This window comes from Oncorhynchus gorbuscha, linkage group LG08, assembly GCF_021184085.1.
Source record: "Oncorhynchus gorbuscha isolate QuinsamMale2020 ecotype Even-year linkage group LG08, OgorEven_v1.0, whole genome shotgun sequence".
Lineage (NCBI taxonomy): Eukaryota > Metazoa > Chordata > Actinopteri > Salmoniformes > Salmonidae > Oncorhynchus > Oncorhynchus gorbuscha.
In genome coordinates this window covers 55,013,384-55,030,549 of record NC_060180.1, presented here as the reverse complement: position 1 = coordinate 55,030,549, position 17,166 = coordinate 55,013,384, and the positions used below count along the sequence as shown (strand labels likewise).

General features: G+C 43.1%; 1 protein-coding gene across 1 annotated transcript; it reads right to left on the bottom strand.

The window, feature by feature from the left end:
• Positions 1-1,506: 1,506 nt before the first annotated feature.
• urod (uroporphyrinogen decarboxylase) lies at positions 1,507-9,237 on the bottom strand. The gene is made up of 10 exons (XM_046358065.1): positions 8,869-9,237; positions 8,106-8,218; positions 6,518-6,597; positions 6,364-6,426; positions 5,938-6,135; positions 5,533-5,694; positions 5,095-5,229; positions 4,576-4,676; positions 4,266-4,332; positions 1,507-2,279 (listed from the first exon to the last, which is right to left on the bottom strand). Exons 1-10 carry the CDS (start codon positions 8,889-8,891, stop codon positions 2,115-2,117), a joined length of 1,107 nt encoding a protein of 368 aa, XP_046214021.1. The 5' UTR covers positions 8,892-9,237; the 3' UTR covers positions 1,507-2,114.
• Between the last annotated feature and the right edge of the window lie 7,929 nt (positions 9,238-17,166).

Here is a 17,166-nt window from a genome sequence, read left to right as displayed (position 1 = left end):
GGATTTTCAAAAGCACTGGTCCCAAGATGGAATCCACTGGGCAGTGCAGAGACAGTGTCACCATCCCATTGCATTGCCACGAAATGCTGTCTTCACTTTTTCTACAGCGGCTACAGTAACATTGGTGCCAGCCTGCGACTCCTCACCTACATACAGTCAGAAGTCTGGTTTGAGTTTCTCCATTGCCTTATGTTAATATTTCAAATCAATCACAAAGGCAGCCCATACCCTCCCATCTGATAAAGCTCTGATAGTACCAGTCCCTGACAAATGATGTAAAGCCAGCTGTCTCCAGGAGAAGATTGGATTTTCAGGTCTGCTGATTTGCTGCGAGATTGAGCCTGAGTCCCCCCACCTCAACCCATCACCCTGGTCCTCTTCGTAAGGAGACCTTGGGGGATTGAGCTTTTTTTTTTTGAGCACAAGATTCATTGTTGCAATTAAAAATAATGCCTGAAAACCCCATGAGGTAACACACACACACACACAAACATATACACACCTTTATACAAATACATACAAAACATATACACACTTCTAGAAGAAACAAGAAACCATAGCCTTCCTATTTGTCCTTAAACAACAAAGCGTTGAGTGACAGCATCTCGAGTCCTATGGCCTTAATATATATTTTATTTGTCTTTACTTTCCCAGCGGTTTACAGGCAACAGCCCCTCACAACACAATCAAGGTCAGTCTAATCCTGCATTTTTGACAACAACGTGTCGTCTGTGTCCAAATGAAAAGGAGAGCACCGCCGCCACGACAGCTGCTGAGTGTCGTCCATCCAACCAGGAGCCTCCTGAACCACTTCCCCAAGCCATGTTTCACACAAGTTTCCTCTAGGTTCAGATGGAGGATCAGCTTCCCTTCTCCCAATCCTGACCTTAACCATACGTAGGGAAAATGCTAAATTCAACCTACCGCAGAGGAGCATACGTACAAGGAGAAAAACAGTCCAATACTCAAAACATCACGTGACGAAATGTTTTTGTGGAATCCTATTCCCACCATTCCAACAACAAAAACAAATGGATTTGTACGGATCTACTTCTCTCTACTACTTAGCTGCCTTTCATAGAAAAACACCCATGGGGATTAACTACTTTTATGCCTTGTGTAAAATGCAGTCTGTAATGATAATCACTTCCCTTTAAGCCAAAAGCAGTAATAAAATAGAGCCTTTTCCCAATTTCAAAAATGTGTTTGTTCAACGTGGAAACAAATTAAGTCCGGACAGATTAGTTCTGGCACTAAACTGGTTTGAACAAAATCATGTACAGTATGCCAGCCACACCCGACCCTCACTCCCTCACTACATTTCATTTGTAATTGAAGGGTTTCCATAGTAATCGCAAGCACCAGTGGTATTGCTGTGGATGTGTAGATGGAAGATTGCTGGTTAGAGAAAACCTGGAGTGAACTGCAGAGCGCAATATCTAGAGGGCACAATAAGATGAGCCAATAGTTCCCGATTAGGGTGTGTTAGAGGCAAAACACATCCAATAGAAATCCAATATAATTTATTTGATTAATTTGAAATACAGGTCCAATTAAAATATATTTGTATTTTTATTTTACTGAATAAAAAACTAAGAGCAAAAATATACACACACTAATGCTTAGGCTTTAGTACATCAGTCACAGTCATAATTGCAGTACAACAGTCTAAACAACAATGATTGGACTGAGGCTATCTCACAACCATCGAGGATAATCACATTGAATCTCCTTCACTAGTGTTGTTTTGATAAGGTACACTTGTTTCTTTCATTTTAGGTGCACTACATCTAAATAAAACAGATCAGTGGTACACATGAATAATATGAAATATTACAAGGTCTTGCACTGTGGCAATGTGTTTTGTTTGTTTTAGGATTATCTATAGAACATCATGAAGTATTCTCTTCAGAAAGAGAAAAACATCCAGAATTGGACAAGATCCGTCTTGATCTGTCCTGGGATTCCATACTTGATAAGACCTGGTGGTTTATCAGATTACTGTGAATAGATGATATAGTCTCTACAATCCAAGCCAATGTTGCTTTGGTTTTTGGGTGCTGCTTCGCTGCTAGTTTGATGATTGCGGTCAATGTTGCCAGGTGACAGGGGTGTTACTTGAGGTTGAGGAGTTGGCGAGAGTGAGCGTGGACAGCTTCTACGAAGGCACCCACGTTCTCCGGGTCCATGTCAGGGTACAGCCCGTGGCCCAGGTTGGCAATGTACCCTCTGGTGCCAAAGCCTTCCAGCATCTTTTTCACTATCTCATATATACGCTCCTGCATAGGTAGAGATAGACAGAGACAAATAAGCATCACCTTTGAAAGTAAGGTGCCTTCGGAAAGTATTCAGACCCCTTGACTTTTTACACATTTTGTTACGTTACAGCCTTATTCCAAAATTTATTAAATAGATGTTTTCCCTCATTAATCAACACACAATACCCCATAATGATAAGACAAAAACACTAATTTATCAACAAAATAATCCTGAAATAACATATTTTGATAGGTATTCAGAGTCTTTACTCAGTACTTTGTTGAAGCACCTTTGGCATCAATAGGGTGGCAATGGGGTGGCAGAGTAGCCTAGTGGTTAGAGTGTTGGACTAGTAACCGAAAGGTTGCAAGTTCAAATCCCCGAGCTGACAAGGTACAAATCTGTCGTTCTGCCTGAACAGGCAGTTAACCCACCTAGGCCGTCATTGAAAATAAGAATTTGTTCTTAACTGACTTGCCTGGTTAAATAAAGGTAAAAATAACAGCATTGAGTCTTCTTGGGTATGACGCTACAAGCTTGGCACACCTGTATTTGGGGAGTTTCTCTCATTCTTCTCTGCAGATCCACTCAAGCTCTGTCAGGTTGGATGTGGAGTGTTGCTGCACAGCTATTTACAGGTCTCTCCAGAGATGTTCGATCGGGTTCAAGTCCTGGCTCTGGCTGGGCCACTCAAGGACATTCAGAAACTTGCCCGAAGCCACTCATGTGTTGTCTTGACTGTATGCTTAGGGTCGTTGTCCTGTTGGAAGGTGAACCTTCACCCCAGTCTGAGGTCCTAAGCACTCTGGAGCAGGTTTTCAAGGATCTCTCTGTACTTTGCTCCGCTCATCTCTGCTTCGATCCTGACTAGTCTCCCAGTCCATGCCGCTGAAAAACATCCCCACAGCATGATGCTGCCACCACCATGCTTCACCGTAGGGATGGTGCCAGGTTTCCTCGAGACGTCCCGCTTGGCATTCATGCCAAAGAGTTGAATCTTGGTTTCATCAGACCAGAGAATCTTGTTTCTCATGGTATGAGAGTCTTTAGGTGCCTTTTGGCAAACTCCAAGCGGGCTGTCATGTGCATTTTACAGAGGAGTGGCTTCCGTCTGGCCACTCTACCATAAAGGCCTGATTGGTGGAGTGCTGCAGAGATGGTTGTCCTTCTGGAAGGTTCTCCCATCTCCACAAAGGAACTCTAGAGCTGTGTCAAAGTGACCATCAGGTTCTTGTTCACCTCCCTGATCAAGGCTCTTCTCTCCACGACTGTTCAGTTTGGCCGGGCGGCCAGCTCTTGGAATTGTGTTGGTGGTACCAAACTTCTTCCATTTAAGAATGATGGAGGCCACTGTGTTCTTGGGGACCTTCAATGCTGTGGACATTTTTTGGTACTCTTCACCAGATCTGTGCCTCGTCACCATCTTGTCTCGGAACTCGACGGACAATTCCTTCAACCTCATGGCTTGGTTTTTGCTCTGATATGCACTGTCAACTGTGGGACCTTATATAGACAGGTGTGTGCCTTTCCAAATCATGTCCAATCACTTGAATTTAGCACAGGTGGACTCCAATCAAGTTGTAGAAACATCTCAAGGATGATCAATGGAAACAGGATGCATCTGAGCTCAATTTCAAGTCTCATAGCAAAGGGTCTGAATACTTATGTCAATAAGCTATCTGTTTTGTATTTCTAATACATTTGCAAACATTTCTAAAAGCCGATTTTTGCTTTGTCATTATGGGGTACTGTGTGTAGATTACTAAGGAAATTGTTTTATTTAATCCAATTTAGAATAAGTCTGTAACATAACAAATTGTGGAAGAGGTCAAGTGGTCTGAATACTTTCTGAAGGCACTGTATCGTGTGTAAGTTATAGCAGCAAGTGCCTGGCACAACAACAATAGTTGCTGGTTAATGTGCTTTTACTGTACAGTACATTTGTACTGAAACATTATATATATTATACATTATATATATATTTCTTGGATCGCAAAAAAACGTACTTTGGGGGCATATAGCGCACAGGGGTCCATGTTCCCCTGGAGGCTAACCTTTCCTCCAGTTCGCTCCCTGAAACCACAGAGACAAGGGCATTATTCCCAAAGGTGTATTAACCTGGAGTTCAATCAACAGTGGACCGAACCACCTGTTTTTATTGTTGACAAGATAAATATAACCTTTCACAAAAGAGTGTGAATCCAATCCAATTTCAACATATGACACAATACCTTTAGCAAATGTTGGCTCGGTCACTGACTGTCTAGGGAAATGGCTCGTGATCTGATTTCTGTGAAAAGGGTTAATGTTCGTTACCGCGCTGAGCGAGGGTCAATGGTCCAATCCAAACCAACAACCTCATAGTGGGACTGAGAGAGGTCCTCCAGACCATAGTGGCCATCCTTGGCAAACACAATCTGTGACAGAACATAAAGGACATGAGGGAGATACAGTCCAGGGAACTTTAAAAGACACGCTGCAGTGAAAAACTAATTACAAAACAATTGTTAAATATTGACCGATGTCAACATTGGAGACCGATGACACGCCATACAATGATTCAAGGCATAAAAAAAACCTCAAATGTATTTCTGACTCCTCCAGATGACAAGTCTGTAGAGGAAAATATTTGACAGTATAGTGCCATCTACTGGTGAAAAATATCACAATACACTGGCCACATGTTATCACACCACAAGACAATTAAGCTTTTTTTAAGCATAATGATGAACAAAAGCTTGTCTTGAAAATCTAGTGACATGAAATCCACAAACAAAAGGATGAGGATGTCGGTGTTGTGTGAACATGAAGAAGGGACAGTCTGTGTGGGCTCACCATGGGGACATCCTGGCCTGACTCCTTCAGCTGGTCCTTGACCTTACGGGCGATGTCTCGGAGGTAGGGCAGTGAGAACTCCTGGAACTCCGCTGGGCCAAGACAGCCAGCATGGGACTCAAACACCTGCAAGGCCTGGGGAAACACAGGGAAGGTGGAACAGACTGGAGAATAATGTGCCATGTATCTAGACAGGACTGTGTCTCCTGTATAATGTGTCTATGATAGGGGCCCTAAAAGATACCTACATGAATAAATCAACATTCTAGCAGTTCCTAGATCATTCATGCCATTCATGAACATCTTCTCCTTGTCCAATTAAGTGCTGTAAATAAACTGATCTACCCTCTATTCACCTGATCATTTCCCCATGAGCAAGCACTCTGGGCTAGCAGTAAGATACAGCTGGAACACAATCTCCCATGGTGCCTTGCTTACCTGTGCTCCAGCAGCCACCTGTCCCAGCAGGTACTCCACTATGATGTCAGTCAGCATCTTTAACAGCTGGTGGCTGGCTTCAGGGTGACGGTACAGCCAGCGCTTAGCCTTGGATTGGGTTGTCGAGCCTCCCCCCTCAATCATATAGGCCATCAGGGTCCACTACAGGAGAAACAGATGATGATATGGGTCACTTTACTGAAGCCTCTAGTCTAAGAACACCAAGATATGACACAAGGCCGAAAAAAAGTGTATTTTGACTATTGAAGTAACCAATACAATCTGTATTGAAAAGTGTTCTCTCTCACCATGTGTGTGTGTGTGTGTGTGTGTGTGTGTGTGTGTGTGTGTGTGTGTGTGTGTGTGTGTGTGTGTGTGTGTGTGTGTGTGTGTGTTCCATCTCACCGGGGCACCAGTGAAGCCGATAAGAGGGACCTTGCCTTCCAGTTTGTGGCGCGTCAGTGTAATGGCCTTGAAGACGTAATCCAGCTCCTTGTTGACATCCACCTTGGACTGCAGGAGCAGCAGGTCCTCTGGCTCCTTTAAGGGCTCTGGGAAAGTCGGGCCCTTTCCTGCCACCATCTGGACATCCATACCCATGGCCTGGGAGCAGGTACACACACACACACACACACACAGAGTCATTAACCGGTTAAAAGCATAACGTATACGGTCTCTGAGTTATGTGCTTCCTCCTATCAATATACTACACAAATAGATGACCTTCTTGCCAGCAGGTTATCTCTTTGTTTAGTATGCAGAGAGGAAGCACAACACTTGTGATTGAACTAAAGGCAAAGAAAGATCTGCCTCAGACAGGACATCTCTTACCTGTGGGATAACCAGGATGTCTGAGAAGATGATGGCAGCATCAAATGGGAAACGTCTCAAAGGCTGTAAGGAGAAAAAAATGAAATGAGTGTTCTCCATCTATGTTAAGATGTTTAGTAGTAAAACGCGCTGGTTTAACACAGGCAATGATTACCTGGAGTGTGAGTTCACAGCAGGCTGAAGGTGATCGACATGTTGCAAAGAAGTCCTTTCCCGCTCTGGACTCACGGAACTCTACAAACAAATAGGTTAGCTTACATGTGAATACCAACAAATACCAACAAAAACCTACTGATATTTGTAGTGTTAGTTCAATGTGTGTTTCTTAGGCCAGTGAAGTACATGAGTGTAATCTCGAAGATACGACCCTAGGCAACAGTAGTGACGAGGATCTGGTTTCTATGACAAACCCTTTCGGCAACTTCAATAAAAAATATAAATAAATCAGGGGTGGGTCCACCTCAGACAGACGAATCACGAGGCAGACATGCCAGAATGTTGCAATTCCAATTCAAAGTGGTTTAAGTCAAGGTAGTTGATGCAAACTAACTAATGCAAAAACAACCTCTGATCTCCATCTCGCTAGCTACAATTATGTATTTTATTGAAGCGGATAAAGACGGATTTGGTATTTGATTAGGATCCACATTAGCTTTTGCAAAAGCAGCAGCTACTCTTCCTGGGGTCCAAACAACATGAAACAGGACATAATACAGAACATTAAGACAAGAACAGAACTACACTAAAACATTTAAAGGCACACGTAGCCTACATATCAATTCATGCACACAAACTATCTAGGTCAAATAGGGGAGAGGCGTTGTGCCACGAGGTGTTGCTTTATGTGTTGTTAAAACCAGGTTTGCTGTTCATTTGAGCAATATGAGGTGGAACGGAGTTCCATGCAATAATGGCTCTATATAATACTGTACATTGGGGAATGTGAAAAGACACCTGATGGCATGTCTGGTGAGCAATTTGGGATTTTCAACACGTTTCTTATAAAAAGAAGAAGTGATGCAGTCAGTTTCTCCTCAATTCTAAGCCAAGAGAGACTGGCAGGCATAGTATTGATATCAGTCCTCTGATTACAATGAAGAGCAAGACGTGCCGCTCTGTTCTGGGCCAGATGCAGCTTAACTAGGTCTTTCCTTGCAGCACTGGACCACACAACTGGACAATAATCAAGATTAGACAGAACTAGAACCTGCAGAACTTCGAGTGTGATGTCTTTATTACAGAGAGACCTCTTCCCATATTTCCAACCATTTCATCTATATATTTTGACCATGACAGTTTACAGTCTAAGGTAACACCAAGTAATTTAGTCTCCTCAACTTGTTCAACAGCCACACCATTCATTACCAGATTCAACTAAGGTCTAGAATTTCTGGAATGATTTGAACCAAATACAATGCTACTAGTTTTAGAGATGTTCAGGGACGGTTTATTACTGGCCACCCATTCCTAAACAGACTGAAACTCTTTGTTAAGGGTTTCAGTGACTTCATTATCTGTGGTTGTTGATGCATATATGGTTGAATCATCAGCATACATGGACACACATGATGTGTTTCATGCCAGTGGCAGGTCATTGGTAAACGTAGAAAACCAGGCAGTGATGTAGTTCCGTTATGCCAAACTGACATTCTATTACATACAGACTTATTAAGCCAGAACATTTGAAAAAGGTGGGAGGCAACCCGGGTGTCTAGAGAGACTAATGAGAGTGTGAGGCCCACCTGGCAGGTAACGTCCAGCCTGTCTCATACACCACACAGGCACATGAGGGGTTTCTTGTCCTCGGCATGCAAGAAGGAATGCATCATTCTTCAGCTTGGGGAAGTCTTTAGGGCTAAAATGGAAATGAAATGGTAAAGATGGATGTTTTAGAAGTTGATATAAACAAAAGCCATAACGACACATAACGTAACATAACGACACATAACGACACATAACGACACATAACGACACATTAAGTCGGTAACATTCTTCCTCATTTGAACAATTAGTTCTTATCAGGGGTAGGGCTACTCCTCCCCTCCCACGGTATCATGTTGGGCACACTACAGTGTTCTGTACAGGAGCAGGTGATCACAGAAGATAAGTCCCTCTTTCTGTTATCAGCTGCACGCAGTGGAACAACGGTTGAATGAGATGCTGGTGAAATGATCTGGTGAGATGTTTCTCAAGCAACATCATGGTGCCAGTCACATAAATGCTTTATGTAGTAGCTTCCATTTATGAACCCTGACATAATCTTCATCACTTATCAATACTTTAATTTGACAGAAATGCCGCTGCTCGTGGTCATTGGTAGGTAACTAACTAGCTCATATCACATATCAAGCATGATATTCACAAACAATACAATACACGTGTCCTCATGGTAGATTGCATTTTTTTGTAACGTTACGAACTAAATAGTTAGTTAGCTAGTCGGTTTAACATGAGCTACATAGACAGTAGTAGCTAGCGAGGTATACAGTCAGATAATATACATACAGTATTAAATCGTCCTTGTCCATGATGGGGCTGATGTTAAAATGGAAGAATAAGTTCAGAGATGCTGTTCACTTGTCCTAGACGTCAGTGGCACACTGCTGCCTGGTTCCTTCTTGACTGTCATCCAGAATGTTGCACGAGCCCCCTACAGGGCGCGGCCAGCTTCAGAAAGTCATGTGACCGACCACTGACAGCTATACTTTTGGTACGTTCCAGAGCAGGTAGTCGTCTCAACTCGCGTTCATATTTTGCGCAATGTCATCGGTCATCCTGGGGTGCGTTATATTCGATTAAACGTCTGCAACGTTGAGTGACGGATTGTTCTGAACGACACATTACCCCAAAAACTTCTTCAACGTTCTTGAACAGACATTGAGGTACGTTTGCTGGGTGTGGCCGGGTGTGGCTTGAAGCAATGAGTGACATATTTAAAGGACAGCGGAGCGTTCCTCAGCCGGCGTTGTATCCCGAAAGTGTGAAGAAGTTGTAATTTGTTAGTTAGTTATTTGGCATAACTGTACTTGGTTCGGGGCGACAGGTGGTTAGAGCGTTGGACTAGTAACCGAAATGTTTCAAGATCGAATCCCTGAGCTGACAAGGTAAAAATGTGTCGTTCTGACCCTGAACAAGGCAGTTACTTGCTCCGAGGCCGTCATTGAAAATAACAATTTGTTCTTAACTGACTTGCTTAGTTAAATAAAGGTTTTAAAAAGGCAGATGGTAGCATTAGGGTTATTGATAATGATAAAACCAGTGACGATCAGCTATTTACATATGTTGTAAATAGGAGTAACATGAGTAAGAGATCGCAATGACACGACAGAGAAATTAATACCAGGGGCGCAACTTCGGTTTGGGAACTTTTTTTCTTTTCTTCAGTTGGATAAACACTCCAAACAGCCTACCCCCGCATGGTCCTAAAGCACACAGTTGCCCCATTTTGTATCACATTCCAATTATAAAAATGGGTGGAAATTAAAATGTAATTTCAGAAAGGCCCAAGTGAAAGTTGTGCCCCTGATGAATACTTCTGGAGAAACAATGAGTAGTGTTGAGACTAGACCAGTAAAGAACAGGACCACTCTTTGACAAAGAGGTTGGAGAAGATGGTTATACAGTCATGGTAGTGTTCCCAGAACCAGTAAGTAACTTCCATCCTTTGCATTTGACAAAAGCAATTAGGGAAGAGATTAGGTTGATCTAAGGATGCCAAACCAATGGGTCATGGGAAGGTCCTGATCATTGCAAATAGTACAATTCAGCAGGAGAATGTCTTGAAATTGAACACACTAAATGGGGGTCGGGTGAAATGTCACAATCAAGGTGCTATGATTTAAAATGAGAGGAGTAATTGATGGGATGCCATTAGAAATGACCATGGAAGACGTTAAGGCTTGCCCTAAAGGAGGAAAAGTTATCGATGTGAAGAGGATGAAAAGCAAGAAGAGTGGCAGTCCAAGTGGACACTAAAACTGTGTTCTTACAATTTGAGGTGAATCGACCGAAATAGGGTGCAGCTCGGATCACTCACTTATCAGGTTAGAGAGTACGTGCCGCCTCCACTTCGGTGCTTTTAAGTGCCAACGGATGGGGCATTATGCGGAGGTAAAATGAGATGTGCAGACTGTGGTGGGGATCATGAGTATGGGAGTTGTGGGACTGACTCGAAAGTTAAATGTTGTGACTGAGAACATAGTGCTGCGTATGGAGGGTGTGAAGTACAACAAAGCCACGGAAGTGCAGAAGTACAAAATGACAATGTATGCTATGCTGAGGCTGTTCGGAAAGTGAATAACAAGTATACAAAATACTCCAGACAACTTAGTGGCTGCTCAGAGGATGGCAGTGGAACCTCAGCCGATTGTTAATGTGATATGCGAGCATAAATGCTTGATTCGAGAGAACCATGGTAGTAGACTTCTTGGCCTTCATGTGTAGGGCAATCAATATGACTGCTCTGCATAAAAGCAGGGCTGCACAAATAAAATAAGTAGTGAAGGCAGCCAAAGACATTCTGGAGATTTCTGAAGTTACAGTAGAAATAATACATTGGATGCTGAACCAAAGTTTACATGATGATCAGGATAATAAATAGTATTATGGTGTTCCGTGTTTAAGCAATAAGGCCCGAGGGGCTGTGGTATATGGCCAATATACCTCGCTAAGGGTCGTGCGTTGTTAAGAACATCTCATTTATATGGGCCATATACCACTAACCCCGAGGTGACTTATTTATTTTATAAACCGGTTACCAACACAGTAAGGCAAGGTACTACACATCTAAATTAAAAATGTTGTTTTACTAAATAAATGCATTCTGCCATGCCACAAGTTACCACCGGCTGAATCTATGATGTTAAAATGCCTATTTACTCTGTTCCATCTGACTACAATCTGTGTCATCAGCCCAGCCAGGTAATTTAGAAACTTGATCTCCACTATAAGAAGCATCTAAACATGATCTCACATTGCTTTTAGAATGAAATGTAGTTTTCAACAGCAGAGATTTGAATATACCTTGCTGTCTGACATTGTTTCAATATTAAAATTTGATCTCCATCTGTCCCATAATGAATGTGTCGAGATGAGACAGACAGGCAGGCAATGTTTCTCAGCTCGTCGAAATCATAAATCACCTGCCATTTTTAAATATATATATACACACACACACACACACACACACACACACACACACACACACACACACACACACACACACACACACACACACACACACACACACACACACACACACACACACACACACACACACACACACACACACACACACACAAAGAAATTTCAATTGGAAAAAAAGGTCAAACAAAACTAAGTGCAGCTAGTTTCCAGTCTTTCCTGCTTCAGTTTGAAGTGATTGTGTTAGCTGTGTTGTTGGCTAGCTCCTCTGAACAACAGTGTCCTGCTTCAGTTTGAAGTGATTGTGTTAGCTGTGTTGTTGGCTAGCTCCTCTGAACAACAGTGATTGTGTTAGCTGTGTGCTAGCTCCTCTGAACAACAGTCTTTCCTGCTTCAGTTTGAAGTGATTGTGTTAGCTGTGTTGTTGGCTAGCTCCTCTGAACAACAGTGTCCTGCTTCAGTTTGAAGTGATTGTGTTAGCTGTGTTGTTGGCTAGCTCCTCTGAACAACAGTCTTTCCTGCTTCAGTTTGAAGTGATTGTGTTAGCTGTGTTGTTGGCTAGCTCCTCTGAACAACAGTGATTGTGTTAGCTGTGTTGTTGGCTAGCTCCTCTGAACAACAGTCTTTCCTGCTTCAGTTTGAAGTGATTGTGTTAGCTGTGTTGTTGGCTAGCTCCTCTGAACAACAGTGATTGTGTTAGCTGTGTTGTTGGCTAGCTCCTCTGAACAACAATATCCTGAAGAGAGAGCACATTTTCTATGCCAGGATAAATCGTGCCTTATTAGCTCATTGTTATGGATGTATCCAAGTAAAGGTCACTAGAAAACAGCTTAAACAAATGGAAATGCAGCTACTGTTGTTATTCTGGCTGCACTGTTTTATGTGACTGTAAATTAGCCGTAGTTGGCAGGCTAGCAAGCAAGGGATAAGAATGTTGCCAGCCAGTATGGCAATGGAACATTTAGAACGTACGACTGGGTCTCGTACATAGATGCAGAATAAAAAGACTGAACGACTCTGGCAACCGAACCGATAGAACAAACGACTAGCCGGCTTGGGTAGCAACCCTAGATTTGTGTTGGGTCAATTCAAGGGCATTATCACTTAAATGGAATGCTAGGAGTTTGATAGCCAATTGACAAGAATATAAGAAGTTTAAACGTGATTTAGATGTTTTACCGGACGTGGTGTGTATACAAGAAAAATGCTTAAACTTAATTGGATTATATTATTCCTGGTTTTATCTGTGGGTGTGCTACATTTATCAAAGAATGCCACTGCGTGTGGCAGTGGAGAGAAGGGGGTAATATCACATTGTTTTTTACTATAATCCTTGTAAACCCAACTCTGTATCTGAATTAGATATAGTTGTGAAATTCAGTGAAGGTGATGAGATGTGGTGTGGAGATTTCAGCTTTTGGAGCAGCAATACCACAGATGCCAATGGTTTAGTGGTTGAAAGTTTTATGGAGCGAAGGGGACTAGCTAGTATAAATGAAGGTTAAATGTGACTAGAGGTACTTCGTCATTTTTAGATTTTTACGTTAGTGTCCTCCTCCATTGCTGGAATATGTGAGTGGAATGTGAAGATAGAATCCACAATAGGTAGTGATCATTTACCAGTCATGTGCAACATAGATCTTGACGTATGTTTTCAGAAAAGGGAACTGGTTATAAATTGGTGATTTGACCAGGCATACTGGGAAACATTTTACACTTTGTGTGAGAAGGAGAATCATAAATTGTCAATGGAGGTGTCGGTAGAAGACTGTGCTGACTCTGTGAATTCATTTATGTTAGATGCTGCCTTATTGGCTACTCCAGTGAGGGATAGTTCCTTGGTGGACTGAAGCATGTAATAAGGCCATGAATGATCGTGATAATGTTTTTAAAACTTTGAAGAATCATTGGATAGCATAACAGTGCTGGCTAGGAAACTAATTTATAATGCAAAGAAAGGTGCATGGCGATAAGTCTGTTCTTCTATAGCAGGCCTGGGCAATTATTTTCCATGGTGGGCCACGTTAGAATATATATTTGCCTTCGCGGGCCAGAATCATATTACAGGATTATACATCATGTGTATGAGCGACAGATATATCTACTGTAAATCATGTCCAGATATGATACTTATTTTACTTTTTTAAAGATGCACAGAAATAAACCACATCCATGTTCTCCTTTTGGTAGGTATTTTCATTATTAAACATGCAATGAACTACACGGAGGGAAAAGTACACTGTGCATTCAGCACCATGGACAGAACTCTTGTTAATGGGTATGCACAAAAACACAAAGAGAGCTCAACATTACATTTAAACAACTCAATTAGTGTTTGACACCTTCCTTCATGGATTATCTGAGGAAATTAAAGATGAGCTCGCTGCCCGTGGACCTCGACTCCCTCATAGCCCTGACCATAAGGATCGATAGACTGTTACGGGAACACAGCAGGGAGAGGTCTGTTCCCGGAGACACGCACTCGTCCACGGGTTCCCCCTCGCCTCCAAAGAATCCAGGAAGTGCCCAGCGCCTGCACTCCAGAGAGAATCTGATGTCACCCGAGTTCCCCCGGGAATCATTGAAGACTGTCGCCTCGCCTTTTCCGGAGCCCATGCAACTGAGCAGGGCTAGATTATCTCCTGAGGAACGTTTACGCAAACTGAGCTCCAAATGTTGTCTGTATTGTGGTACTTCAGGACATTACATATCCACCTGTCCAGTAAAATACCAGGCTCCCATCTCCTATTACTCACACTCCTCTCCATGCTATCCTGCTGTGGGGGGACCTGTTTAAACCTCTCTGGGTGCTCATGGACTCTGGGGCCAATGGGAGCTTTATGGATGCTACCCTGGTGTCGGAGCTGGGCATCTCCACACAATCCCTCTCCATTCACATGGATGCCAGAGCATTGGACGGACAATCTATTGGTAGGGGGTCACAATACGGTTCCCATCAACCTGCGAGTGTCAGGTTACCCCAGTGAGTGTCAGGTAAGCCCAGTGAGTCAAATAAGTTTCTGCTCATTGAGTCTTGTGGTTTTGGGATTGTCATGGCTCCAAAGTCACAACCCCCTGATCGACTGGGCACTGGGGGGGAAGGGGGCTGCTAACCGGTTGTCCCAGAATCTGCCCGGTCCCCGGTCCTGGAATGGGCTCATTCCTCTATCCTTATCTGCCATCCCGGCTCCCACCAGACCGTGGCTTTCCTCCGACAACTGTTTTAGTGGCCCATTATGGTTCCTGATATCTCCACGTTCATCGCCGCCTGCACTGTGTGCTCACAGAGTAAGACTCTGCAGCAAGTTGCAGCAGGCCTCCTTCAACCACTCTCTGTTCCTCACCACCCTTGGTCCCATATATACCTGGACTTTGTCACTGGTCTCCCTCCGTCCGATAGCAACACCACCATCCTTACGGAGTGGATAGGTTTTCCAAAGCCGCCCATTTCATTCCCCTTCCCAAGTTACCCTCAGCCAAGGAAACGGTCCAGTTCATGGTACAGCATGTCTACCGGATCCATGGACTTCCGGTCAACATGGTCTCCGATCGTGGTCTACAGTTCACGTCCCAATTCTGGAAGGCGTTCTGCCCCCTCATTGGGTCATCGGCCAGCCTTTCCTCTGGGTTTCTTACCCAATCTAACGGCCAGTCGGAGCAAGCCAATCAGGACCTGGAGATGACTATTCGTTGCCTTGTCTCTGCCAACCCCCACCACCTGGAGCCAGCAACTCGTGTGGGTGGAGTACACCCGCAACACACTTCCTTGCTCGGCCACTGGTCTCTTGCCATTTTGAGTGTTCCTTGGGTTACGAGCCTCTGCTCTTCCCTGAGCAAGAGGAGGTCAGTATACCCTCGGCCCAGATGTTCGTCTGCCGCTGTCAGCATACCTGGAAGAGAGCCCGGTCCGCTCTTCTTACGACCCCCTCCAGGTATCGGAAACAAACGGTCCAGTGCAAAGTGGTTGTCACCTTGACTGGCTAACCATTTTAAATGTCAGCCTTATTGGGGGTAGAGAAGTCCAAAGGATCCCGGGTACCATTGACCGTTGTGATTGTTCACACGCGTCTCTGACCTCTCGTTGGCTAGAATGGTCCCAGCTGATCTTGCACCCCCCAACTGCCTTTTTGAAAACATTGATTTTCATTGTCATAGTGGCCAATGGAATATCTGGTCAATATAATGGAACATCTGTGGTTGAGGTTATGAAACTGTCATAAATAATGTGATGTAAATGTGCATACTATGTACTGGTGCATCAAAATACATAAGTTGGCAATATTATGTTTCAATTTTGAAATTCAGTTTCTTTTTGTTTGTCCCGCTTTACCAACCAAAGCTGATAGCTAAAGTAGGACAGCATGGAGCAGCTAAAATGGGACAGTCTTAGAGGCTTTTCCAGTGGAGGAAAGAGATCCAGTTTACAATAGGGGCCCTCCCTCTCCTCTTAGGTAAGACAGGGCTCTGGTTATTGTAGTACTATATCCTATACATTTGTGATCGTAGTACTGTTATTGGAGTGAATTCAGAAAAAGTGGGACACTTTATATTTCGGTCTCCTGTAATCTCTTCAGACATCTATCCAACATATTATCCCAACACATGATACAATTCTGAAATTCTCAGATGTTTCCTAATCACACACAATTGAATATAATTGTCATTGGGGTCCAATTAGGACTGTAATAATGGTGTTCCAGTTTATCTAACCTGTTGTCCCAGTCTACCAAATGCAAACTGAAAATCTGGTTATGACTCAATGGACACGTCATGCCTCCTGTGAATATGATATAAATGTTTTGTGTGTGATTAGGAAAACATCTTGACCATTTCAGAAATGTATCATGTGTTTGGCTAATATGTTGGTTAGATGTCAAGAGACTACAAAAGAAAATGCAAAAGTGTCCCCCTTCTTCCAAATTCACCCTACTTTTTTTCCCATAGAGAATAATAGAGGGTATTATTGCCCAAAAGCCTGTTTTAGCATGGGCAGCACCATTAAGGACTTTGACCATTTTGAAGTAGTCAACTGGGTGGGACTTCCTATGGGTTATGGAAGGAACACATGATTCCATCCAGGTCATCAGGAGGGATCCGACAATTAATTATACTAGTTTGAGCAAACATTCCATAACTGCAGGTGGCAGTAAATCTCCGACCTTGGCTTTATACCTGTTCAAACAACACACTCCAGGGGGCAGTAAATCTCCGACCTTGGCTTTATACCTGTTCAAACAACACACTCCAGGGGGCAGTAAATCGCCGACCTTGGCTTTATACCTGTTCAAACAACACACTCCAGGGGGCAGTATACAACTTTTCAGTTTGTTTACCAACTCATAGAAGCAGTAGAAAATAACATTGACTTCTTAAAAATGAAGATGGCCTCTAGAGAGAGCAATAGAAATGGCGTCTTTTTGTGGGCACTAACAGAAGCTGACTTCGCCATGGCTCGTTGGCCAAAGCCTATGGGGAAATGTTTTTTGTTGCATGGTTTCATTTAAACTCAGGAAAAAAGGTCTGTGGTAAAGACAGGCTTAGGAAATCTTATATATTTTGTTCTATGAAATGATCTTCATTTATGTAATCAAAACAAGCACACAAAGCGCACAGTCTTCATAAAGGTCATGTTAACTGACTGATATGATCTCATAAAACAAA